Raw genomic sequence first — 27,650 nt, 5'->3', positions numbered from 1 at the left:
GCTGTGGGACCCAACAACTAGATATTACTTTGTAGTTTTAACAAAATCAAAACAGAATTTACGGCGTTGTTTCCAGATGCTGTTTTCAAATGTTTAATATTTTAAAGTAAATCACACCAGTGGAAATAGATGATTTTTATGAGCAAAATGTCTCACAAATAAAGTTTTATGAGAGGTGTGTGTGTGTGGAAAGAATTGGGAATATTTCATTCTGAAAACCCCTTTGGGAGATACAGCAAAGGGCAACGAGTGTTATACTTGCTGTTCTTTATTGTGGTGTTGGTTTATGAATGTGGTAAACCGTTGAAGTACAAGTTCTCGTAATGTGTGTGTGTGTGTGTCCACACTATTAAACACTTTTAAACATACAAAAAAAAGGAAAGACTGTACAAATGTCACAATTATTACAAAACCAAGTAAACTGAAGAGTCAGTGAGAATCTTTTGAAACAGATGATGGGAATCTTTTCACTTTGGGCGCAATGTCAATCTGTGTTGCCTCAAAAATACAGCAAACAGACACTCATCAGGTTTCATATGTAAGAGGAAAGTTGGGGAAATCTTCAGCTGGAGTCTTAACTTGGATATGCAGCCACCACAATGGTAATAGAATTACCTGAAATATTGGCATTTACACCCAACAGGTTCAGATTATTAGATTATTATTATTATTTATTACATTCAAACTGAAGCGGGACAAAGTTCAGGTTGAAAAATCGTGAATCTTTTACAGTTTTGTATTTATTAAAGGCTGTTCCGCGTGTTACTCAATGTAAATATTTGAATACTGTTGGGGGTATCGCTAACTCCATAACTCAATATTAAATCTATATTATTTTGCTTCTAGCACATTGGATATCCTCTGTCTCCTGCCACTAACAGTCCAACAGTCCCTAACGTCCCGCTTGGGTTAGTGAGTTTCTTCGCTCTAAGAGTTCACGGAAACCTCCACACTGTACTATATGTCTCCAGACAATCACCAAAAGCATCCCTTACAGATGTCCAGACGCTGTAGTTGCCAACTCTGCTTTGGGTTGGCTCCAAAATTGTAGTTGTCGTACCCCTTGGGTCTGTTTTATTTTTTTATTTTTTTTTGAGCAGTATTTAAGTCTTTGATTAAATTTGTAAAAAACAAAAGAGATGAGAAGAAGAGGTCTGTGGATGCTGTTCAGCTGAAATGTCCTCGCTTGCAGTTGTTGGAATCGTCCTGTTGCAGCAAGTCCGACATGATGACAGGGTTTTTTTTTGAAAAAGCAGTTGTCCCCGTTGCTTCAGAAATGCTTATATGCCTCGTTTTTCATGATTAGTACGAAGGAATGAGATGCTTGTTCAGACGGGAGAGCATGTTGCCCAAAACACACTTCTTCCTGGCTGTGATTCATTATGTTAATCAGCTATGGCTTCCAGATCATAATAGTGTATCAAGGATGAGCCATGCCGCTAGAAGTTAGCTGGGCGCACCATCATGGTTGTCATGGTAGCCATCAGATTTGGACCTTTCCAATAATACCACTTGATACCATTGTAGCGAGCCACGTTGAATGAAGCCGGGTAATAAATGCCATTCAGGTTGGATGGGCCGCAGGCTTCAAACCACCATCCTGCAGAGCCAGAGTGTCAGAGAGTTCAAGGAAAAACGTCAGAATCAGTTGCATGCAAGCTTGTGAAACACTCAAATGTACAGCTGCAAGTCAGCAGTAGGTTTATACTGGTGCAGAGGGAAAATGAAAGCACAGCAGGACATTTACAAGGGACGGATAGAAATGTTTAACAAGAGGGGTTATAAAGAGAGACAGATTGAGACGAGTAGCACCATTAGACTGACGCAGTGTACCTCCTGACGCGAGCTGTGCGCACTTGCAGGTGCAGCGGTCATTGTCTCTGTCCTTGGTGCTGAATTGGCTTCCATTGTGGCTGAGGCTGCTGGTTCGGCCGGCGGTGCCACTGAACCCCTCGGCATGGAGACTGGATTTTAAAGGGTAGAGAAACAAAAAAAAAGGAACAGAGTAGATATTTTCAATGAAAAGTACATCCAGGGAAATTAAAGGACACAAAAAGGCTGTAAAGAACTAGGAAAACTGTCTGATAAATATGAAAAGCTGAGTCTTCATATTATTTTAGGAGGTGGACAGATCCCAACAATAGCTTCAGGTGATTCCTACATGTAACAGGAAGGTGAAGGAATGAGGTTCATGCATTTGTTTGAGTTGTCATCAACCTTCATGTGGATTTAACCATATGGTGCATAAAACATTGAAAAAAAATGACACTTTTTCACATGCAAGGTTTCACTTTTACTCAGTTTATTTAAATTGAGGTTAGTGACCCACCTGTCCTTTATTTCAATTTGAAATGTGCATGTTTCTTTACTTATTATTTCTTTTTCCTTGATTTCTTGTTTTTACTTTAAAATTATGCTTCTTATTTTCTAATGTTTTATTGTCTCTGTAAAGCACTTTCAACCACCCTGTTGTTGCTATAGAAATAAACTTGCCTTGCCTTAATGACATTTGAAGAGACATTTTTCTTTGTCTTTAAAATGGGGTTTTTATTTAATTTATTTAGTTGATCTAATCTATAGAAATATTTATTAACATCTACATTATCAAATTTAAGTGACAAAAATATTTATTCATTATCCTAACAGCTTAGTCTGATGAAGGGTCGCAGGAAAACTGGAGTCTTTGGGTGAAAGGCAGGGTACACCCTGGGCAGTCCATCAAATGGCAAACATGGAGACAAATAACCACTCACACTCACACTCACAGGCAATTTAGAGTAACCAATTAACCTAACATGCATGTCTTTGGACAGTGGGAGGAAGCCAGAGTAGCCAAAGAGAACCCACACATACACAGGAGAACATGCAAACTCCATACAGAAAGATCACTGTCCAAGCTTCCCCCCAGCCAGGGATCGAACCAGGGACCTTCTTGCTGTGAGGCCACTATGCCGCTGTGCAGTCCATGATAGAAATACTGACAATAAAGATTGACTTGTATTTTTTACTTATCCTGTTTATCACTGAGGGAAAGTTGCTAATTAGATGAATGCTTATATTTTAACTATATCTGTTTATTCTTCATTGATTAGCAGTGTTTTGGGTGACTTTCCTTATGTCCACTGAAGTGGCAAAATTGTAAATATACCATCCTCACTTATTAATATAGTAGAAATCAGCCTTTAAGTAAGTGTTCACAGTTACATCCTAAAATGTCCTGTTCATTATTGTTGCTTCATCTCTCTCTCTTTTCTTGTAAGCTACTTCTTGTCATTTAAAGTCAATATAGGAGGGTGTTACTTTTGGGGGAAAAAAAAAAAAATTCCTGTCTCATGCTGCATTGATTTTAAACAACCCATTTTCACAAACAGAATAAAAATGAATAATGAATCCCAAAAGAAAGTATATATTCTTGAGAACCACTGTAGGATATCACAACCTTTTTAGTATACATGGTGGAAGCTCCCCGAGGTTCCCACTGTTACTAAACATCAATTTAAAAGCTAACCAAACAAACAGCAAGAAAAAACTTCTCATTATTTTTCTTCCATGTCGTGCTTTGTGCAACAACGCGGTCTGTGAGAAATCCCTGCCTAAGCGGCATTCGTTCAGTTTCGCAAAGCAGCAGCTGATTGTATGCAAGTGCACATCTGAGATTCTGGGTCTGTTTGTCTGTGTGTGTGTGTGTGTGTGTGTGTGTGTGTGTGTGTGTGTCAGCTGTGCTTTAGAGAAAATGGATCAGGAGGTCAGACCTGCCGCATGGCCTCTCCTCCCCCCCGTCTTAGTGCTCCATCTCCACTGAGTAATCTGACTACTTTCGCTCTTTGCAGCCTGGGGCACGATGTCTATGATGACTAAATTAAGAATCCTTCCATGTGAATTTGTCAGTTCACTGGGCAGGACATAAACATGATGCACAGTGAGAAATCTGCGTTTAGGAGACGTAGTATTTTCCTTTCTTTAATATACCTTAATAATGAATACATTTTATGTCTATACCTTTGATAGAACAACGTTGCATCTCTGCTGACATAAAATGAATGTTAAAGTCCTTGGAGAGAAAATAAATCACTGAAAAGAGGTTTCCTGCACACAGCCAGTTTAGATTAACCAGTTAACTTCATACACAAGCAGTGGACAGGAGAAAGTCAAAGCTATAATCACACTGCAGGTCTTTTTTTTTTTTTTTTTTGGTGGCTGTTCAGATTATGATATAATGTGCCGCCATCAGACTCAGGTGTGAACAGTCTGCTGCCCAGAGGAAACCTGACTTCACATCTAACACACGCTGTGTTTATGGAGCTGGATACGGATGGTACATATGTGAAATTAGAGTCAACAAAGTGATGCTATGATGTTGTTCTGGCTACTGATCACTTTTGATCTTGCCATGTTCTGCCTCCTTTGTCTCCATGATAGTGATACAAGTCTCATTTTAATAGGTAAATGTGAAATGAAATGTCTGTTCAGATTGTTGTGTTGAAAAGGATCAGATTTAAAAAAAATATAAAAATCTCAGATTAGGGTCATATATGGGCCAAACGGGCAGATTTGAGCCACTTTTACCTGCAGTGTGGACATAGCCTAAGCATCAAAGTAAAATCATGTGCACAACAGTAACATGCCAATTTAACACAACTTAACACAGCTAACATTCGAACCAGAACTGATCTGGTACAAGGTGGCGTGGCCATCTGCTACAACAGTCCACACCCAGCTACTTTCCATCTATTCATTTTCCAAACTGCTTAGTCCAATTCAGGGTCAAGGAAGTTGGAGCCTATCATAGCAATGACTGGGCGAGGGGCAGGGTACACCCTGGACAGGTTGCCAGTTCATTGCAGCCCAGCTATACTTATTAATTAATTTTTTTTTGAAAGGGACAGAGCATTTTATAACAAAAAAAGCTAAAAATTTCTACATATACCAGATTTAGCCAAAGAGCTTTTCATGTCTTGTTGCTAGCCTGAGCTTACAATGGTTCCGTCTCAGCCTGCTGCCACCTTCTTCATCTTCACATGTGGACTTTGACTTACTTGCCTGGTGTTTATTAAAGATAGTTCCATGATATTGAGGATTTTTAATAGAGTATCCACAGTATACACTTGGCTTTTTGTCAACCTTACCAAGCAGCTTTTAAAGAACTGAATCTTTGCATACAGAATAGAATAAAACCAAAGCATCTTTGTGAGTGGCAGGATGCAAGGGGAGAGAGTGGAATGAAATAATGATACACTAGAAGAGGAAATGGGATGTTTTGGTTTTTTTTTTTTCCAGGCAGCTATAACTCATCTTCACATGATGAATTGAAGAAAATGAGAAAATATCAAATTAGGCAGGATGGGAACCGCAGGCCACAGGATATCCTTTATGAAAGCATATACAATGGAAGTCACCGACTCTCCTGACTCCCTTCAATATCTGTATTAACCATGGCTTCCAGACATGTTTTATAGGTCAAGCTGCTCCAACAGTACCTCAGACCACCGGCTAACTCGTCTCAAGGTGACTGTCTTTTAATATTGTTATTGTATACACTAATAACAAAGATAGTGTTACGCTAAAGAATGTCTACAACTTCTTTTAATATAAAGGCAGCTGTTCTTGGCTACCCCAGAGGAGAAGGTGGTCTGCCATGCTGATGATTTATGTATGAATCTTGTTAACTGAGTTTTAGGTGAAGACCTCGATGCTGCTCCAGAGAGCGTGCTGGATGCCGCTGAGGATGAGAATTTCTCTGGCTGAGTAGCCGCAGAGCACCGAAGCGCCGGCTTGGGAGTTAGAATATAAAACCACAGGCCAAGGCGCCGTCTTCGAAGTGCATGTGAAGGTGGTACATATTGAATGAGTTAAACAGAATGTGATCTCAGATGTAGTAAGCCAGAGAGGTGATTACAATCGCTCAGGTGCTTCACCTCACACAGAGTAGCCTCTAGCGCGATTGTGCAACGTTCCGTTTCATCGCGCTAATTATATGGGAGAAACTCAGGCAAATGCAATTTGCTGCGCTGTTAAGGATTTTGGAAGGATACGTCCACATGTGATTATGATTTGTCATCTCTCAGATCATCGGCCTCCATAAACTCTCCGTAAATAAGGGCCAATTCTGGTGACTTCACGTGAAATTTAACATGAGCTGTTTTGATTTCCCTTTTTATTTCTGTCTGCTTTGGCGGAAGCACAACTTCAGCACACCCACACATAATCTTCTCTGTGATTTCAGGGTTGCCAGGGAGCTTTGTTTGAGTTGTCAGTTCCTGGTAGCGACAGGTACAGCCGAGCATCCTAAACTCTAGGGAATTGGGAACTCTGTGGGGAACTTCAGGGGCAGCAGTAGCTGATATGACAGGAGCCGGAAAATGCAGCCATGCAAGGTTACCTGCCAAATTAACTCCCCTTTTTTTTTTTTTTTTTTTTTTTAAATCATATCTATATAAATAAATAAATAAATAAGTAAAGAAGCTGTGGCTGAGTTAAACCAGTGAGGATACCAGAGTTACTGGGCGATAATTTTGTTTGTCAATGATCAAAATTCTTGGAACTCCATCTGTGCCATATATGGAAAACTGGAGGAAATTTATTTGGTTTCATGTTTGTAAGAGTGACATCATGACACACTTGAATATAAATGTAACTTTTTGGGTTACCTGTAGTTGTTTTCCTCTCCTTCTATGTAGAAGCGATCGTAGTGCGAGAAGGCTTCATTCCCCTCCCTGTCTTTCAGCTGGACATGCAGACTGTATTCCTGGGAGCTGGTCAGTTTGTGGATGATATCATTCCCCAGCCAGTGTTCCCCAGACGGCTCTCCAAAGCCCTGGATTAGGCACAAAGACACAGAAATAATAAGTGAAGAAAATATTCTAACAAAGGGGAAGATTTTTCTAGCAGCCTGCCAACGTTTCTTTCTGCGTTAATATGAAAATGGAACTCGCTTTAAGAAGGTGCATTCATCATTTTGATAGGTTAAGACAATCCTGTGAGTTTAGGAAGTGAAACACTCCATTTCCAGAGCTGGAGACCAGAAAATAGACACACTGATTTACCTTAGTGCCCCATCAATGCTCCGTTTGGATGTGCAACACTTACATAAAATAATAAAATAAAAGCCAAAGTCACAGCTGGCTTTGCAAAGTAATCCACTTTTTGTTTAAGCTTAAAAACTGGATACAGATGATTGTTTTAAAACTCATTTCTGGAAAAGAAAAACTCAAAGGGGATGTTGTTTGGCAAAAAATATTAGAGGTATGCTTCTTACATTTCCTTGCAAGCTTTTGCTTCCATAAATAGTAAGAATAAGAGTGATGAAAGGAAAATGGTTCATTCTGCTGTTTAGCTATTAATGCTTCTACCATGTGTGTGAGTTACAGCGAAAGAAACTGCAAGTGTTTAATACCACGTTAAATGCAGAATGCTATGCAACTTTGTCCAATTATTGCACATAACATTGCAAGCTATTGTCTAACTCACACACTGGCAAAAAAAAAAACAAACAAAAAAAAAAACAGTAAAGTGTCTGTAATTATGTGATACTTTGGAAATACTAGACACATGTTTCACTACAGATGATGATTACTAAAATAAAGGAGTTATTTTAGTGTTTCCACTTATACAAATCAAGCAAACCACCATATTTCAGTGTGGTTCTCTGGATTTAATTTTATTCCCATAGATTAAAATGCTTATTTTGAGTTTCAGTTTTTCTTTCCTCAGTGTGTAACAACTATCAGTAATTATATACAGTACTAGCCAAATGTTTTAGCCTTCTTAGATGTGTTGCCAAGTTGTTTGTCTTAGACTTTTCATTTGAATCTTTGCTCAGTTTGCCAAAAGGAAACTTTATATTTCAGCTTTCTTTCGAGCTCCTGATTGTAATGAATGAAAGATTCTTATGTGATGCTGTATTTGTACACTGAACAAAAAGTAATAATGCAACAAATCACTTTCCTGATTGAAGGAGACTTATAATTCTTTATGTTTAATTCCTACAGAATGGCCTAGTTAACATTTCCTTGGTTTGAATTAACTCTGAAGGACACGAGAGAACATGATATACATGATGTAAGACAAACAAGGACCACAGTTAAAAAAGTCTTGCTTGGAAAAAAAAAAAAAAAAAAAAGGTAAACACAAAATATAAGGAATTTTTTGGTTGGTTTATCACATCTTTGTTTTAGAACACGTTAGGATCAGCCTTTTTGATTCAAATCCTCGTTTATTTGCTGAGAAAGTCTGTTTCATTTGGGGAAATGTGAATACTGCAAAAAAATTATGATTCGGGTCAAAGAATGGGACTTAGTTCGCATACAAACACAGGTCTTGGTTCATTTCAACCAGACCAAATAAAGGAAGCGCACTACAAAAAAAAAAAGTCACTTCCTGTATTTGGTGTAGCATTGCATTGTGGGTAAATATATAGTGGCCGAGTTAAGTGTCCTCCGCCTTGTCTGTTATTCATACTCCCCCCGTTATTGCAGTATATTTCTGCAGTATACTTGTGTAAGACAAAATAAAAAACCTAAAACAGCAATAGTTTTGTCTCCAACTCTAGCTGGAGTGGAGGAAATATTTTCTTCTTCACACAGGTCTTGTCCTCTCTGTTGCTAAATACCAGTGCAGCGCCACCATTGCTGAGAATGGGGATATTTAATTCTAATGGTTTGGCTTGTTTGACCAAAATACGGTGTGAACACGATCTTGGTTCGCATTTGTACATACCATATAAAATTAGGAAAAACAAACAAAAAGAAAAACAAATGATGCCAGATTCTCTTCGCCAAACAGCTTTGTCTGCTTCTGACTCTTCGTTTGAGGTTTTGGTACCCTAGAATGGGCTTCCATCTCCCAGCAGTGTGTAAGTAGGATGGTGACCACTATGAGCAGGGTGGCTGTGAATGGTTCTTCCGCATGCTACATGCTACATGCTACATGCAATGAGAAAAATATCCTTAAAATTGCCAGTGTCATGATTCTTCACACTTCTATTAAAATGCACAATACAAGAGTCAAAAGCAGAATAAGCTTGTTGGCATTGACAAAAAAGTTTTTCATGTGTGAAACCCACATGCTCAGCTTCGATGCTCATCCCACAAATGCATTTTTATTACAAATGTTACAGTATTTACAGGTAAAACAAATATTCTGTTAAACCATATAAAATGTATTACCATTAAGCAAAAACTAAAAACCAATCAAACAATCATAAACTTCCCTACTTTTTCTACAAAGTACAGTTTAAAGGAATGCTGCTTAATGCTACTTAATTTTTGTTTAAATAAAATAGAGCTGTATGAAGCTCATGTTAGCAGTTATTAGACAAAGTTTTAGAGTGCAGCCAAAACATTCATTAGGAGATATTTAGTTGAGGTTTTTGTGTAATCTCAGGGCACTTTTAATGATACAGTCCAATTCAATGTTTAAATTAATTATAATTCTGTTTGTACAATCATGAGTTTAAACCACTGTCTTGCAAAGAAAGCCAAAAGATTTCTTAAGGACAAGCCAAGCTAATAATTCCATAGTTATTTGCTTTGTCACTGAACTTTCGTAACTTCTGCATGTCCGCCTTGCTACACGGTCAATCGTCTACGTATCTGCCTGATGCAAAAGTGATGCCACAATATATTCTTTACCTGAATCTCTTTGCAATATTTTCAAGTTTAAATAGTTTGAGATGAATCTGTTTTTCATGTGGTCCCGTTTTGGGTAACTGTGAACTGTTTCTAAAGTGACAGGGCTCAGAGCGCTGTCTGCAGCAGGAAACACTCCGACTACTCGTGCACTTCACACAAAACCACATCACATAAAGAAAAGAAAGAAATAGTTCTCCAGTGCTATATTGGGAATATTTACACTTCTTTATCTTGCCACCAGTCAGCCCTTTGTGATGTGACGGAAGCAGTGGATGTTTTGAGGTAAAAAAAATTATTGCGTTTATCAAGGGAGCCCAGTGGCTTTGAAAAGAGTAAAGACGGATATAATGATTTCAGTCTTTCTCATCAGAAAAGGCTGTCAGACTGTTGAAAAAAAAAAGTGGAAAAAGTATACTGTTGACTGAAACATTAGGTTTGGCCTTTTCTTTGTGGCTGGAAAAAGTTTTGTTTTTTTTTGGGGGGGGGCTTGTCTGCAGTGGTGCATTTCTAAGCCTGCTGGCGTCACCTATTTACCGCTGCATGTAATATGCAGGAGGATTAAATAAATAATAATAAAAGAAAACAACTAAAGATGGGGGCTGCACGGTGGCGTAGTGGTTAGCACTGTGGCCTCACAGCAAGAAGGTCACTGGTTCAATCCTTGGCTGGTTTGGTCAGTGGCCTTTCTGTGTGGAGTTTGCATGTTCTCCCCGTGTATGCGTGGGTTCTCTCCAGGTACTCCAGCTTCCTCCCACCATCCAAAGACATGTATGTTAGGTTAATTGGTCACTCTAAATTGCCCCTAGGAGTGAGCATGAGTGTGGTTGTTCGTCTCTCTGTGTGTGGCCCTGCGATGGACTGGCAAGCTGTCCAGGGTGTACCCTGCCTGTCACCCAAAGCCAGCTGGGATAGGCTCCAGCTTCCCCGCGACCCTGAATTGGAATAAGCGGTTCAGAAAATGAATGAATGAATGAACTAAAGATGGAGTTTTTCTGTGCAAAACCAAAAAATACTCCTTTATTTTTTCTGAAAACATGAGTGCATGGGAGTATAACAGTTAGATGGTCATATAAAGTTTAAATGAAATGCATTGAGGCACATTGAATTGTTCGATTGGATTTCAAATTCAGAGACTCTTTGTCTACCTTTCACAAATGATCCGTTTTATTTATTTAATTTCTTCTCCCCATAAAGAAAAGCAAATGTATACTAAGAGCTGTGGAGCATTTATTATCTGTCCGACAAGCCCGAGTGCAACATTTGATCAACTCTGAGACTATGTTGACTGGGGCAGTGAGGCATTTTAGTACATACGTTATCTGCCATCTACAGGGCTCCAGTGCTCCCACGCCCTGGCTGGAGCCAAATGTTTATCATCCACTTGTAAAAATATTGTCCTTGAAAGAGGTTTTCTAAACCCTTTTTTTTTCTCTCCCTGCCTCACTCATTGTGTTTGCAGTCACCGTCATCTCTGCATTTTATTTCCAAACTGAGCCGTGGCAATTGATATGTTTGCGTGGGTGAGAGACAGATTGCTACCGTGTCCAGTTAAAAAACCCAAACCGGCATCACTCACTTGCTCTGTATGTAATTTAACAGTCTGAGGTTTGCATGCATTGTTTTATCTTTTGCACAACTGGAATACTGTTTCAAACGAAAAAAACAAAAAACAAAAACAAAACTCTGCGATGAGTTTTCACTAAGCATCATTTAATCTCCAAACAAAACAAAAGCCAATGGTGTTCTAACACTGCCAAGGCACTGCGGCAAACGTCACAGTCTCGTGTGTAAAGTGCAGCTAGCAGGGAGAGTATTGGAATCTTGAAAATGGATACAAATGATATTGTTATGTGAGACACTAGTTCATAACTTGTGTGTTATTGTGTATGAGGACATGTGGGAGTTTGACACGGAAAGAACGAGCGAGAGCAGGTGCAATAACATGGGAGGTGGCAGAGAACACAAGGGCGGCCAAATGCAACAACCGCAGGTCACCTGGGATCACAGGCTAGCTGGTCTCCCACGCCTCCTCATGCCAAACCACCCGTGGCTAATTATTAAAACCTCCTGTGCTGTCCTGCGATGCCGGTCCACACGACTTACTGATAGCAATGCACACTGACACCCCCCCCAACGTCTGCAAAACACACCAGTTTGTAGTCCTTCCACTCGCGGTTGAAATCAACAGAGCCGTTTCTTCGATGCTGCAGCACAGTCCACCCCCCACCTCTGGTCTTCATGTCGCAGAACACCTGGGGATAAAGAAGATTCGCAACAAAAAGCATTTTCAGTTTAGTGCATGTATCAAAGCGTCATGTGTTGGCACAGCTGGCTGACACGCAACTTTTTAGCACAATCCTTTTTCTCTCTTCAAACGAGGCATGACCAGAAATTTTGAGTTTGCTTCAAGGCAGCTGCTGAACGTCAGTCCAGAATCCTGCACCAGCTGCTGATAGAACTGTTTGGTTCTTCAGCGGCAAAAAACCTCCAGCGCTGTCACATTACGCTGGTTGGTGCTGTGCAAGTTTGCACTGAGCTGAGACATGAGAGCCCCCCCCCCCCCCCCTCCCCCACACACACATACACACACACACACACACACACACACGCACACTGTTATGTCTTGGAAACACAAAGGAATTTTCACTCGTACAGATCAGCTTGGGTTTAGTTTTTCGCGATTTGGAGCTATTTTAAATAAGAGTTTATTCAGTCCCAAATGCAGTTACCAGTAAATAGGGATTCATTTCAAAATGTCGCATCTAACAGAATCAGAGGACTGGCAAATAAGAAAGAAGAAATAAACATGGTGGAAAATGACATGAAGAAATGAAACACGCTGTAGCCTATCTGTTATTTGAAGGTTGCCTTGGAAGCCTCAAGAAAGTGGAGAATGGGGGGGGGGGGGGGGGGGGGGGGGGGTAGGCGGCATTTCAGGGTGTCACACAATGATATGACCCAGGTGGGGAGGAAAAACTAACATCTCAGTATGTTCTCTTACCCCTTGAGTGGGGGTTGAGGAGGCTTTGGCGTTTTGGGTTACAACCGACTGTTTTCTTTCTTACTTGGCGGCACATTTAGTCATATGGAGATGTGTTTGGAGGAAGAACAAGAAATGGATTTTACTTATTCATCTAGTGACAGATTTGGAAATGTAGACGTGTTGGGGGGGGGGGGGGGGGGGGGGGGGGGGGGGGTTGTTTTAGACGTTTGAGGTGTTTAACTGAACATATTTCAGCCTCTCATATGGATGTGATGATATGCTGACGGGGGTACTGTTTCCTGTTGGTAGAATGATTAGATGCTTCTTATTACTCATCATTTTTAATTATATATATGTATTGAAAGCAGTGGCCTTGAATTTCAGTTTCATTTGAATTTTGTTTTTTAATCTTTGGTCTACGCTGGGTATTAGGTGTTGCCATGCTGAGTAGATGCTAAAATGTTTGATACAATCTCAATGGCTTAGAATGTCAGATCTGGGATATTTAGGCAATATCCCAGATCTGACCAAGGTAAAAATGCCTTTTATTCTTTAAAACTCCCAAACCAAAACAGACTGGTACTGTGTCATGATTATTTTCTGGCACAAGGCCAATTTTCCTCAACTCAAATGCACAACACTGAATAAAAAAAAAAAAAAAAAAAAAAAAAAAACAACAGAGGCTTGAAAGACTAATCTAGATCTAAGTCACGTCCCAAATGCAATTGTTAGTCTATCTTAGATGTAATAAAAGAATATTCTTGCCAAGAAGAAAAAATGTATAATCACAATAAAATGCTGACAAGATTTTCACAAAAAAAGACAAAGAGATTAATTAAAAAAGGTCAGGTTTACTTTTCTCAAAGAATAATGGGCAAAAGTTAATGCATTACATAAAATTAGTTTTATTTTTCTGTCTCATTCTCCTAGAAAATGCTAGAAATTTGCCACCAGCTAAATTGCGTGTCTATTCTTTTGGTCCACAGCGTAAAAGGTCACCTGGATAAAGTCCAGTTCTAACAAGCTGAAAAGGGGCACACTGCCACCAATTGTACCAAAGCTGGACATACTGGTCAATAAATCATTCCCCTGAAATGTGACTTTAACTGGTAACAAGAACATTATTCCAATTAAACAGCAGAGCTGGACGGCAACAATAGTTTGACTTAACCGAGTGAGTGTATTTAATTTTACGAGCTCTCTGTATATGTAGCTCTCATTAAAAATATGTTTTTAAAAAGAATGTAAAAAGAAGCTGATGCAGACTATGAGCTTTGTGGTTTACATTCATTTGAATCATTCACTGTTTTGCCTCTGATCAAATGGAAAAAAGAAAAAACAAATAAGCATAGAATGTAGGGTAATTTGTATCTGCCCCATTTTCATGTTCTTTCAGCCACCTACCTTGCCAGCCACGCTGGAATTTAATGGCACGGACTGAAAGCAGAAGGGATTTTGGGGAGAACTAAATTGTATCGGTGGAAGCGAACACTAGCCCCTGTTGGCAGGAAACACATGGTGCCATTGCCTAACACCTGGATGTCTTGCCCAGAGGAAATGAGGTGAAGGAGCTGGAGAAAACAGGAGATGCTGCCAACAGTAAACTAGACCAAAAATAATTCATAATAAAAAGTTGCTTCACAGTTATCTTTCTATTTTTCCCTGCTATCCTGAGAGAGGGAAAAAACCTTCCAAGAAAGTTAGATTTGATTCTATGAAATGATACCCTGTTGGTGGATGATATGGTGGACTTGGCAGAAGCCACATCCTTCAGATCCGAGCAAGTACCTCTGATGCTTTCATGACTTTGCATTCAGCAGTGTACACTCACTCAACATGAGGTCTGCATGCCATAAAGCTCCCTTTTGCTTAACATTTCTGCTCTTTAAAACCCAGCATGGCATCTCCATCCACCTCTGTACCAAAGCAAATAACCATGAAATTGAACCAGAATTTTTTATTTTTTTTCTATTATTATTCCATTTATTGATAAGCCCACTGAATTTAATTATACCATATGAGTGTGTGGAGAAGTTTACATTACACAGGCTGGGAAAAGTCTGTGAGGTTAATATAGTGACTAAAATCAGTACTAGTTTTGTATATTAAAATACAAAAGGACAGAGAGTCTTACGAAAAAATTTTTGTTTGAATGTCAGTTGGGTGATGACTAAAGGAAAAAGCAAACAACCTTTAGCGTATCTCTCCCTTGGAGCCCTAATCTTGGGGTCTGGCTCTAAAATATGCAGTTTGAAGAAGTATTTCAGTGACAGCTATGACTAAAGAGATTAATTGTTAGTTCTCCATCATTTCTGTTGCAGCCACTTAGGGAGTGGTGCAGCTGGGAATTTTTCAGAGCTTATTTAGTAATATGAGGATCACTCTGACCCTGCTATGAGACTTATATGTACTCCTTAATGTGCCAACTTTTGTTAAGCAGCAGTACAAATGTCAGTTTTTGATGGAGTGTTAAAATGTCATTCTTATTGTTTAATAGGTATTAGGAACCTTACCATAGTTCAGAATTGGCCAACCCAAACAACATCAAGGTCATTTGGTTTGGACCAGAGGGAAGTTGTAACTGATGGAGTTGCTATGCTTATTTAATCCACAAGATCAAGCCAGCCTATCTGCACAAAATATGTGTAAAACACACTTTTCTTTATATGTTCCGAACATAAATGTGTCACAGTAGATTACCTGCATGAAAATGGTAATGTATTAGCAGCTATACACCTCACCGTGGGGGTGTGGGGACAGCATCCAAACCAGATGCCCGAGCTACCTGAGAAATCCTCAGCCCTTCCGACTGACCCAACATCTCAGCTTATCTCTAAAAGAGAGACCATACTCTGTGGAGAAAAAGCATTGTGTAATCTACTTTTGGTCAACACCCACAGCTCACTGTATAAGTGAAGTGTCTGAGACTGGTTCAAGAGCCCAAGCCATGTGTCTAGATGAACCTAGCTGGTACTTCTCTATCTCATGTACCAGTCCCTGTTTTCATCCACTATCCAGTTTGCAGGGCACCCAGACCTGGTTTTCCTCCATGCAAATGGTGAGCCCAAGGTGCACAGTCACAGACACCAAGGCCTGGCCACCAAGAGCTGCAAGCTAACTCCCCACCTCAGGTAAGGTAGCTGCATTCTAGCGCTGATCCTAGTCAGTGCTGCTCAAGGTCTTTGAATCACTTGTAAGCAGACACCTCCCCTAATACCACTTTGTTTTGGGAGACTAAAAGGGGCTAACACCCCAGATAACTTAGCCTTTAGGTTAATTGGAGCACTGAAGCTCCTTCATCATAATAAATTGTTGATTCAGAAAGGGTTACATTGGTCTGTAGATACAAAGGGAAAATTGTAGTGAAGGCATATTTTGCTCACGCTCTTACAATAAATAAATACATGAAAAAGATATGTTAACAAAATTATTAATGTGAGATTGAGTGAAAGAGACTTTACAACAGATTGTTTCTGTGACTGAACCTTAAAATGTTCATGAGTGGTGCCTGTCCATGTCCACTCCCCATCCCTCTCTGGTAGAGAAGGTGGCTTCCGATGGGTCCTGTAGGCTCACTTGGTTGAGGAGCAGGTCAGTATCGCCTACCAAGGCGAATGGTTGGAGTTTTGGGCCTCATACACAGGTTATAGAGACACATACAGTACCAGTCAAAAGTATGGACACAGTTTCCTACTGAATCCAATGAGAAACTGTGTCTAAACTTTTTTGACTGGCAGAGTATTACTGATAGAACACCTTCAGAAAGTGAATTTTGTATAATATGGAACCTTTAAAATGAGAATGTTTTTTTCAAAATATTTCAACACACGTTGCACTTTCACATAATGTATAATAAAAACATGGTCTGAGAAGAGAGATGCTGGCATACCAATTTCTGTCCAGAAAGTGGAGTAATTTTACAACTTTTATCGCTTGACTGCAAAACAATTTTCACACAACAACTACATGCAAGTATAATTCATTCCAGTGAAAAACTGCTTTAAAAGATTTTAAAGTATCTTTACCTTGACATCCTGGGTGGAGTTGTGAAGGTGTATGCTATATACTCCACTTTCTTTCACTCCCGACCGCAGGATCTCAGCACAGTCCCTGAAACTAAGTGGCTCTTTTTGGGGCATATTGGAAATTTCTGCAGGAATATGAAAGTATGCATTTACAGATATCGCCACATAGATATAAACACCATCCTTAGTGTGAGTTCTCTGTTTAAAGCCGATCATGTCTGCAGTGTAAACATGTATGTATCTTAAATCTGAGCTGCAATCTGTAAATCACACTGCTTACAACAAGTACTGTAACAATGTCTTGTTCCTTGTGTATGTTAGGATCCCTTCTTAGAATGGCTGATGTTGCATGTATAACATGGTAGTTGATTAAGAAAAAATTCACTAATTCTTACCATTGCAGTGGTTAACTTTAGTCAGCAGCTGCTGAACTGTGTCCGTAAGCTCTGCCTGTTGTCTCTGTAGTAATGTGCTGTTGAGCGTAGAGCTTCCAAGTTCACCCTGAAGCTGACTGACCAGTTGGCTCTGCTTCTCCAGAAGATCTTGGAGCTGCTTCTTTTCATGCTCTAAACCCTGTAGCTCCCTCCCATACCGAGCCTCCAGTGCTAAGAGCCTTTGTTCCAGAAAACTGAGAGAAAAGAAGAAAAAAAAAAGGTTGGATATAATTGCTTTTATGCATACAATTCTCTGAAAACAGATGTGAGAATTGAGGGCAGTGCTATCGGATGCTTATTGGATGAATTTTTAAAACGTAGGTGCAGGTGCAGAATCCATCCATTCAGCATTTACCTTTCCCAGTAGATATTGCACAAACTCCACACATTTACACAAGGATGACTAATCGACATAAGCTCAATGGTCTCTTTGGGCTAACATCATATAAACACCTGTACCACAGCGGCACTCGCAGATGGCCCAGCATGCTAATACGCTCAATCATAGCCAGCAGGCAACGACCTGACAGCATGCGCGTGTGTGTATGTGTCTCTGCGGGAGGGGCTGCACCCCCACCTACAAATGAAGATCATAAATCCCCACAGCTTGATCTTTATAGCTTTGACTAACGACTCTGCAGCCGTTATTTATTGAAACAATCTAGCCACCCAGATTGAACAAGCTACTTGGAAACCCAGCGCCTCCGCTCAAGATGGATCCTCATTGTCTCGCTCTCGGGAAACAAAAGGGGATCAATCCCAATCATTTTTACATCACTCCTAATTTATATCTGCTATGTGGGAAAACATTCAATAATGGCAAGCAAGCATATTACTCTGTATTGTGTGTATTTTCCTATACGAATCAGTTGTAGATGACCATGGCATGAAATCAGCTTAGAAAGGTCTAAACAGTTAGGGGAGTTGAAGGAGCAAATATAGCTTTATTATATTGTATACTGAGCATTTAAACTGTGACACGTGTGATGGCATGCTATTTTTTTCACAATTATTCCAATAGTTAGAATATGTATTGCTAGTAGTCTGCTCTGTGTCTCAGTATAGTGTGCTGCACTTCTTGCCAATACTATTTTGCATGCAATGCCTATGAAAACAAACATGCCTCCCTGCCTGTTTTAGCTTGGCAGCAGTTCAAAAACTTGCTCCATGCCCTAAAGGCTTAGCAGCTGTAGCCTCCTTCAACCAGTGCAGCCATTATTTTCCTTTTATTCTGCAGCCGCCCGACAGCAACTTTGCGGTTGCACTTTGAAGCCCATGGAAGCTCATCACAGAGTGTATCCTTGTCAAGATGTGTTAATTAGTTTGCATGTCACAGCCACGTTACCACTTTGAAAGACAAGGGCTAGAGGGCAGAAGAAGGCCAGGCACAGCCAAATTTGTAACAGGTGCTGATGCAGGGGCACTGCAATCTCCCTCTGCCACACTTGATACAGATGGATAGAAGCATAAACAACTGCAAAAAGCAAAAACACTTGCTCATTTTCACACTACTTAGTTTCTATTGCCTCCTGGCCCTTATTTGACCTTTTTTTTTCATTGGTAGAAAATAGGAAACCCCTTTTAAAAATACACTGCCCACTCAGTGGGGCACATACACACGCTTACAATACATGCACAATCCTGTCATTTATTGCCCTGCTGTTCACAGTTGCTTCATTGTTTTCTTTACATGGATCAGGAAGTCCAGTTTAATGCGCATATTCTTCAATCTGTTTGGAAATAATTAGTGAAAATGCTACTTTTATGTTGCTTTTTTGTCGCCTGCAGAAGACACATTGACTCAAAATGTAAGCAAGCAAAACAAATCTGCAACAGCAACTAAAACAAAAAAGGAAAAAGTGTAGGTTTGGTTTAGTTTGCTGTTTTTTTGGGAAGTCAAGTGCAAAAATAAGCAAAGCAATCTAAGCAGAACATGAGCTTGTGGGGTCCAAAGTTGACCCATGTGATTAACCTTTATCTTAGACTCATCAATAGAACTAAATGTGATATATCTAACAACGAAGAGCTCAGCTTGCAAAAGTTCTTCTTGAGTTGCATTCACCTGTTTTTATCACTGAGACGTGAGATCTCTTGAGTCTGGAGGAGAATATGCTTCTCCAGACGGTTTGTGAAGAGCGAGTACTCGAGCAGCTGGATCTCCAGGCGACTTGTCTGGTTCAACACCTATGAAATGATGAAAAATGAATAATGAGTCGGTTGCCATATTCGTAGAGCAAAGAATGAATGAAAGTCATAATCAGGAAGAAATTCATGAACAGGGCCCTTGGGAATAAACAACGCTGTGCATCACATCGCAAACGCCATAATTTGCTTTCTTTAATCTTTTAATTAAAACTTCAACAAGAGTGAGATCATATGCACCTGTGACATGTTTTGAAGTCAAAGATGAAACAGAAACTTAAAACAAAGCAACTTAGATATTTTGACAGGTTGTAGATTTGTATCGACTTTGATAAGAGAGAAAGAAAACATCAGGAACAAAACAGCCCAGTCTGTAATAACAACTCTGTGGCATGATTAAAGACACATCTGTGTTGTGATACAGAGCTTTATGTTTTAATTGGCTTTTTGTCAGACATCATGCTCAGCTCATTGTGTCAATCAGAGCCTGTAGAACCAAATACCAGCTGTTTTCAAACACCTGCCACGACATTTGGGCACAGCTTCCCAGCAGGTTACATCTGATGTACATTTGATTAGCTATTAAGCAAGTGCTAGGCTAGTAACGTTTTGCATGGGTGTAACCCCTGGATCATTTGGCTCAACTGCAAACAAGTTATCCCATGTTCACTTTCATGTTTCATTTTCACGCCTTTTCTGATGGACTCACCTGGGTCTCAACGTCTGTCAGCTTGCGAGTCTGCTCAGCCGACTGACTGAGAAGGTTGGTCCCCATCTCCAACATGGCGGCTGTCTGGGTGTGCACTGCAGATCTTTTGATTTCTTCCATCCCAGAGCGCACATTCTCCTGGATGAAGTTCTCCAGCTATAAGGCCAATATGCACATTTTTTAAAATTATTTCTAGGAAAATCCATTGTTTTGCATCTAGTGACACCTTGATGCATTAAAAAATGTTAATCTATTATGTTTTTTGTTTTTTTTGTAAATAGAGAAATTCAGCATCTTTCCTGTCTTTCATACACATCTCCACCTTGCCTACCTAAGGCAAATATTCCCCCTCACTCTAATAAATGGTACTTGACATGTACTTGAATACTTAAAAAGGGGAGTCTAAGTATGCTCATAAAGTTTGTCATCATCATACTAATGTGCAGAACTTCAGGGACAGTGGCCAACTCCGTTATCAATCACAAGCCTCGAGGAAAAGGCAGTTTCAAAAACTCATCACGTTACACGAGGACTAAAAATAGGCCGGCATTCATCTTGCACCAGTGAATAGATTTTCTTATTAATGTGGTCTGTTCAAGCCAACTACAAGTGGAAGTCAAATTCCGCTTTTTTCTTTTAACCGTGAATGATGGACTTTTGTTTGTAATAAAGCAGAGTGGAATATTGAACCGGAGAGTATTAATATTTATAACTCTTCTGGGGAGAAGAGATCAGACTTTACTCATTAAACCACAAAACTGGAAAATGAAGTCTCGAAGGGGGAAAGCACTCAGCATTATCCAGCTAATGAGTTGGTATCCACAAAAGTTGAGTTGAATTCAAATCAGATGACAATTGTTTGTTTAATTTTTTTCCTCTCTTTCTTTTAATTTAGGTGCATTCAGAAGGAAATGGGGTTATGATGATTCATTGCAACAGTTTTTTTTTTTTTTTATCTCTATTTTTTATGAAGTTTTAAAAATTATCCAATCGGGGCAAATACAGATGAATCTGCAGTTATTTTTTATGCCTGCTCGTAATCTTTTTCTCTTTGTCTCTTGGATCCTTTTGAACTTTCTGCCTAACTCTGATTTTATATTGTCCCTCTTCATGCCTGTTCTGTCATTATTTCACATATTTTGCTGATTTTGGACCATTAACATAATAGAAAAACAACTGTCCATAACAAAATTTAGGATTAGATTACTAAGTGAATTAAAGCCATGTCCACAGGAAGCACTAAAGATCCTAGCATTATAATCAGCCTCAAAGAGTAAATCCGCTATCAGCCACCCTTCCAAATCACAGCTTTTGTGAGAGAGCTCAATCCAGTAGTCTTGATAGGTTTCATCTCTACCTGCCAGTTGTATTAACTGAAGTTTTGTCACGTTGTATGTACTACACCTGGTACTATGCAGTTGGATATTTTATTTTGTTTAGCAGGGTCAAGGGAGGGATCGGTGCTGAGATAATTCTGAGAGTTGTGTTGCTTAACATTTTAATTATTGAGCCAGATGATGCCTTTACTATCTGTTAGAAATACAGAAGACATGAACAGACCAGCTGGGAGTTTTGAATGAATAACAATGATGGATGGAGGCACATCAAGATTGGTAGAACTGTCACTAATAAAAACAAAAATTTCAGAGATTTCATGGAATAATTTTCAACTTTCTCTTTCAAGGGACAGCACAGTTGATCTATCCCTTTTGCCTGAACTGAAATAACCTAACAAAAAAAAGAAGGATAAATCATGAAATAAAGAAGGCTCCCAGGAAACAAAGTCACTGTTGTCATTCAGTGAAATTCTTCAATTTCTAAATTGATTGCATTTTTCAGGGTGTTCATCTTTAAAGCTTCCGATGGAATTTAACATTCTTCTTTTATATTACCAAGACAACCACATAAATTAAAAGCCATTTTCAGACCGAATATACAGCTTGTCTTGGTAGTTGGTAGTAGGGAGTCTTTTTAGTTCAGTTCTGCAACATTCACCCTGTCCGAGTTTGTTTTCACGCTGCACTTAGTAAAACAAACCAAACCTTTTGAATAATATATCTCCTTCCTTGCCTGAGGCACCGATTCACCAAGAATTACAGAGATAGAAGACAAGATGAACAACAAACAGGAAAGCTCACTCATTCATTGGTTTATACAGGGCAGTGGCTTCTGTCTGCACGACCTAAACTTCAGTCTGCTTCCTTCAATTGAAACACTTGAATAGAACTGAGCAGACCATGCTAGCGTGTGAAGCTACAACAAGCTTTTCAACATCTCCGCTTTTTGCTAGCATGTAAAAATATTTTTACATTATTTAAACAAAATTACCTCAAAAGAACAGAATTATAAAAAAAAAGAAAAAAAAAAACAATAGACTTGCTGATAGCAGGAAGTGATTGCTTTTCATTGTCAGAAACATCCTCAGTGTGTTGGTGCTATATAGTGGAGTTACTGCCCCATGTGGACAATTCTGCAGGCAAAATTGATTAAATTTGATCATTTCATTTATATATATATATATATATATATATATATATATATATATATATATATATATATATATATATATATATATATATATATATTTTAAATGATCGAAAGTCATTTAATTATTTTCTTGGCTAATCTGCAAGGCTCATTTCTAAACATTGGGGAAGGAAGCTGTAATCAACAGTAAAGTCTAGTATAACAAACTGCCAACATCTGATTTTAACTGAAGGTGATGCTGTTGTCACTTAAAGAGGTTCTATGGAAAACACTGTAAATTAATCATTTTTTAAACTTTTAACCAAGCACAGTCAATGTAGTTCGCACAAGTTAGCATGCGCATTAGCTTTTCTACTCCAGTGAGAACAGAGAACTGGTCATTTTAATGGCTTATTTTTTTTATTTTTTTTTATGTTTGCTGTTTTTCTTTTTTTTTTTTAGGTGCACTGTAAAAAACATTATCTAAATTGAATTGTATGGATAGCTTTGGATAGCGTTGAATTGAATGGATAGCTTTAAGGAACAGCTGGCTGAGGCACCGTTTTCTATACATCACAAGGTAACATAAGGTATATGTAAGGCATATAAAGATGCAGACATCTGTCACATTGGACTCTCCCCGTTCCATGCCTGGTGACAGGTGCAGAACTATATTTCTTGAGGACTATGGAATGTGGTGGCCAGAATGAACTTTGAGCATGTTCTTGCAACCTCGAGAAAAGAAACAAACTTCTGTTCTTTTGAAGAATGTGCAGGATTATAGTCTTGGGGGTTGCAAGAGGCACTATTAGAGGACAGAGACCAGCAAGGCTCTGGATCCAACAAACAACAACACTGCAAGTGTTGTAACAGTGTTTATCTGTATCGTCTTATTTGATAAAAACACACTCAGTGGTAGATAGATGTGTTTTCTTTTATTGGACAGCCTGACATGAACTCTCTTTACGAGACAAGTTGGTGATGCTTTCATACACGTTTAAATAATTGTTAGAGAGCAATAAAACTAAGGTTTACAGGAGTAGCCAAGTTTCTTTGATCTGTGTGCAGAATGTCTACAATAACATAATCTGCACAGCCTCTTAAAAGTACTAACAAACACATGCTCATATCCCATTTTTCCAAGCCCCCCCAGGGCAGCAGAGGGCCAAAGGGACAAGATGGGGGGTTGTGTTCGGGTTTTGTCCAAAAGGAAAACAAACACTGGTCTTTTCTTGGAAACAGCAGAGCAAGAATCCGGAGCATTAATACAGTCTGTGGAGATTCCTCTTCAGAACATGGTGGATTAGTGTGAGCGCTCCTAATTCTCTATGTGTGGGGGGTGGGGGGAACTGTTTCCTTTCAAGGGGGTTTTGGGTGGAACGTTCATTGAGATGGTTGTAGCATCCCAGGGGAGCTTTGAGTGAGCTCGTGCAAAGTTTCACAGAGACACCAGCACACGCATGCCTGAAGCTCTTCCGCATGCACATTGGCCTGTTCCCCCCTACCCCTCATGCAGATAAGCCTAATGAGCTCCACAAGGTGCTGAAAAGGCTTTGTCGTCTGGGGTCGAAGGTCAGTATACCCTTGTGCATAACTAAGGGAGTCTCTCTTGGGTCACGCTATGTTTATGTGAAAATCCCACCTACAGTGTGATCGGTTATGCATCACTTTGGCCTGGTGGGGTTTACTTGTTGAAAGCTTGGATCCCTGTGTTCATTCCAGACATTATGTGGAAGAAGTTGGCAACAAAACAAGATGTGTATCAGCAAAGATTTTCTCTGGATCTGAATTGGATTTAAACTGTATCTCCTTCATAGCTGGTTATATTAAATATTCAATTTTAGGTTTTTTTTTTTAAAAATCAGTATCCCTGTAAATTTGTCAGTGTTGGCCAGATGTCTCATTTTTGACCGTTGGGGAGAAGGGTAAAAAATTTAAGTAAAACAAATACAATGCGAGCACAGTTGGCTTGCTCAAAATGAGTTCAGATTATGATCCATTTTCCACAATTTAGTTTTTTGAAACTGCATGCATGGATACTGGAATATATTTTATGCATGAGTGAAATGTGTGCACATAGTAAGGGCTCAAAGTGCAGATAATAGGTCTAAATTGTGCATCAGACTGTGTTTTGATTGCATGTCAGGTGAAGCGATTTAAGAAGGATAAACAGAGATGTAACGGTCGATAAGACATCACCCGGGCTGTACTAAGTGGTGCAGAAAGAAATGACCTGGATGCTCACAATGCATATGGAGAGTGAAAAGTGACAGGACTACAGATAGATTTGTTTTTCATTATGACCCATTCTAAAATCCTGAAAAATAATCAACATATTCATGCTAAGTCGACCAATCAGCACTTGACGAGAGTATTTACATTTGTGAGGGGATTAGTTTGTACCATAAATCTTCCGTGAGAGATGCAGATAAAACATAGGGAGACGAGTAGAGAAGGTTGACATATCAGTCTGTCTGTCCTAGACAATGGCTTTGCGCCGATTCTGTGCCCAGATGACCTTAGCAGTAGAAACTCCATTGTCGGGCCATGTCTAATCACATCTCTCTTTTTCTTTTAGTGGCCATAATCTGGGCTAAATAGAAATGCAAAGGCCAAGTGTTGTGTGAAGAGACGTTTCCAAATGTGTCTCCTTCGGATAAACAGTTTTTTACTGAATTTCTATGTAAGCCGAGTTTTGTAACAGGGAGATTTAGGCCAACTTTGTCTTATAAATTGACTTAAATGTGGTTTGTGAACTTGAAGCCCATTTTGAGGATTTGACAGTGTGAGACATATTTGGCACAAGTTAACATTAGCAAACTTAGCAAAACTCCTCTTGCATGCAACAGGGATTTCTGGTATCTCAGTGGTCTTAAATACTGACACACACTCATGCACCAAGCATTGTCACAGAGTCAGATATGTATACAGGAAGCATCTAGGAAATCCCACCTAAGCACTGAACTTATCCATATCAAAGGTCTGTCATCAAATGGATTTAAATAGAGCACTCTGTGGGGATTGTACGGTCCGTGAAACTGATGCAGTGAAACTGTGTGCAAGAGAAAAGAAAATCACAATATCCCACAAAGATACGTTGAGCTGTGAATTAAGAGTTTGGAGCGCTTACCTTCTGCAGCCACTGTGTGTTATTCTCCATCGCGTTCTCCAAACTCTCCAGCTTCCTCTCCTGCCATGAAGGCCTTTCTTTAGATTCTCCTGTGTCAACCTCAACCTCAGGTGGGGAGTCTCTCTGCAGGGTATTGGTGACCTGGAAGTCCTTTACAGGAAGGCAGTGCTCCAATTCAGGGAGGATGAAAGTGTAGCTGCAGGAGCCGTGCTGCACACGGTGCTGCTGGCGCTGGGAACCAATAGCAGTGGCCAGCAGGTAGGCCAGGTAGGCCATGGTCGGGGCCACCAGGCGGCCCATGTCAGGGTGAAGGAAGAGAGGGAGGAGAGGGGAAGAAGGTGGCTGCACCACCTGGCAGAGTGGACAACTGACTCAGGTGAGCTTCTTTTCACTCCTTTATATTTTTATCTGTACTTTTGCTGAGACATCCGTTTGGATCCCGACTCTTACGTCTCCTTTCCTGCCTTCTCAGTTCAACTCCTGCTGCTTCAGTCTTTTATTATTTTTACTTCTCCTCTTTTGGCTATTCCTTCGTGTTGCTGTTGCATCCAATGTCTTCTTCAGTCCAATTTGTGCTCCCACAGTTTTGCACGTGCACAGACCGAAACACACACACACACACACACACACACACACACACACACACACAGGAAAAGGGGGATTGTTTCCTATTTTAACTCCAACAGTCAGCCAGCGCATGAAGCTCTGCCCAGGAAGCCAACAGCAGACTCCAAACATTTAGTTCGCCTCTGTAAAGTTGCTCTCTTCATTCCTCTCTTTTCAAGCTGCAGGATTCCATGCGTTGGTCTGAAGGAGAGGGGAGTGCTGGGGTGGAGTGGAGAGTGGCCTGCTTCAGGATGTTGGCCGAAGCGGTAAAGCACTCAAAGTAGAGTGCAAGAGAGAGACAGAGCGAGAGTGAAAGAGAGAGACAGAGAGAGAGAGAGTGGCGTACGTCCCTACATACACACATTCACACACACCTCCTTAGCACATAATCACTCAACCACCCGTCCCTCTTTTACTTTCTCCCTCCCTTTTATGGTACTCCTGTTTGCGGGGGTTAGAGGAGGAAGCTACAAAAATACACACTGTTCACCATGAGAGGAAAAACGGGGAACTTTCTCTGAAAACTATTCACTTCCTCCCATTCTCTTTCTAACTTTTCCTCCCACCATTTTTTACCCCATGTGTCCCTCAGATCCGAATTTGCTCCATTGGCACGGCCATGTGTAGGCAGTGCGTTGCCAATGCAGCTGAAGGGTTTACAGTGAAAGTATACCAATAACTCTGAGTGTTACAGATTCTTGGAATTTGATTTATGCTTTGATAAACAACCTGGTCTGTTCACAGAATGTAAATCAATAACAATTTGTCCTCCTCGCTGCAGGGAGTGTTTTACCTTCTGCTTTCGACTGAACTGACACTGTCTGTTTTCTCGTGTTTGCGGAAAGTCTCAGTCCGCTGATCACAGATGTTGGTTTATTGTCACTCAGTCTGGAATTGGGAGGAAATCTAATGCATTTTATAAGTTTGTTGGTCTTTTGAGTTATGTCTGAGAACCGCGGTTCACTACCAAAGTGGAGCTTCACATGCTTTTAACTTCAAAAGTTTAGTTTTTTAAATGAGTCATAACTGTAGAAATTCAAAGAAATTCTACGCGGTCATGATGATTTTTTTTCCACCAAAATGTAATATGATGAGATAAGTGGTGAGTTAAGCTTAATTTGAGCACAATAAGCTGAGAAGCATTGGCAAGGATTGTGACCAGCAGTGGTTGAATGAGCTTCAAATTGAGAAGTTTCTCCAATTTCAATACAAAAGCCACAGCAGTAATGTGTTCTTTAGTAATACTTGCATAATCTTTATTTCTAACCCCCAAAAGAGATGTGTAACATGGAGAAATTTTGTATTAAGTCAGCTGAAAGTGTACTTTTTTTTTTTGTTTTGTTTATAAACTGTGGTTTAAAGACATCACTGTCTAATCAGACAATTGAGGCAGCAATAGTTCCGTCTATCCATCAGTTTTCTTAACCGCTTAGTCCAATTCAGGATTGTGGGAAGCTAGAGCCTACCCCAGCAATCATTGGGCTAGAGTAAGGGTACACCCTGGACAGGTCACTAGTCCATCACAG

General features: G+C 39.9%; 1 protein-coding gene across 1 annotated transcript; it reads right to left on the bottom strand.

The window, feature by feature from the left end:
- Window positions 1-252: 252 nt before the first annotated feature.
- Window positions 253-26,360, bottom strand: angpt2b (angiopoietin 2b). Its single transcript, XM_079259091.1, has 9 exons — window positions 25,519-26,360; window positions 19,923-20,078; window positions 19,134-19,255; window positions 17,033-17,265; window positions 16,638-16,762; window positions 11,780-11,881; window positions 6,648-6,814; window positions 1,834-1,964; window positions 253-1,600 (listed from the first exon to the last, which is right to left on the bottom strand). The coding sequence occupies exons 1-9, from the start codon at window positions 25,816-25,818 to the stop codon at window positions 1,440-1,442; spliced, it is 1,497 nt and encodes a 498-aa protein (XP_079115217.1). The 5' UTR covers window positions 25,819-26,360; the 3' UTR covers window positions 253-1,439.
- Between the last annotated feature and the right edge of the window lie 1,290 nt (window positions 26,361-27,650).

This window comes from Telmatherina bonti (genome assembly GCF_933228915.1).
Source record: "Telmatherina bonti genome assembly, chromosome: 19".
Taxonomy (NCBI): Eukaryota; Metazoa; Chordata; class Actinopteri; order Atheriniformes; family Telmatherinidae; genus Telmatherina; species Telmatherina bonti.
This window is presented reverse-complemented; position numbering and strand designations above follow the sequence as displayed.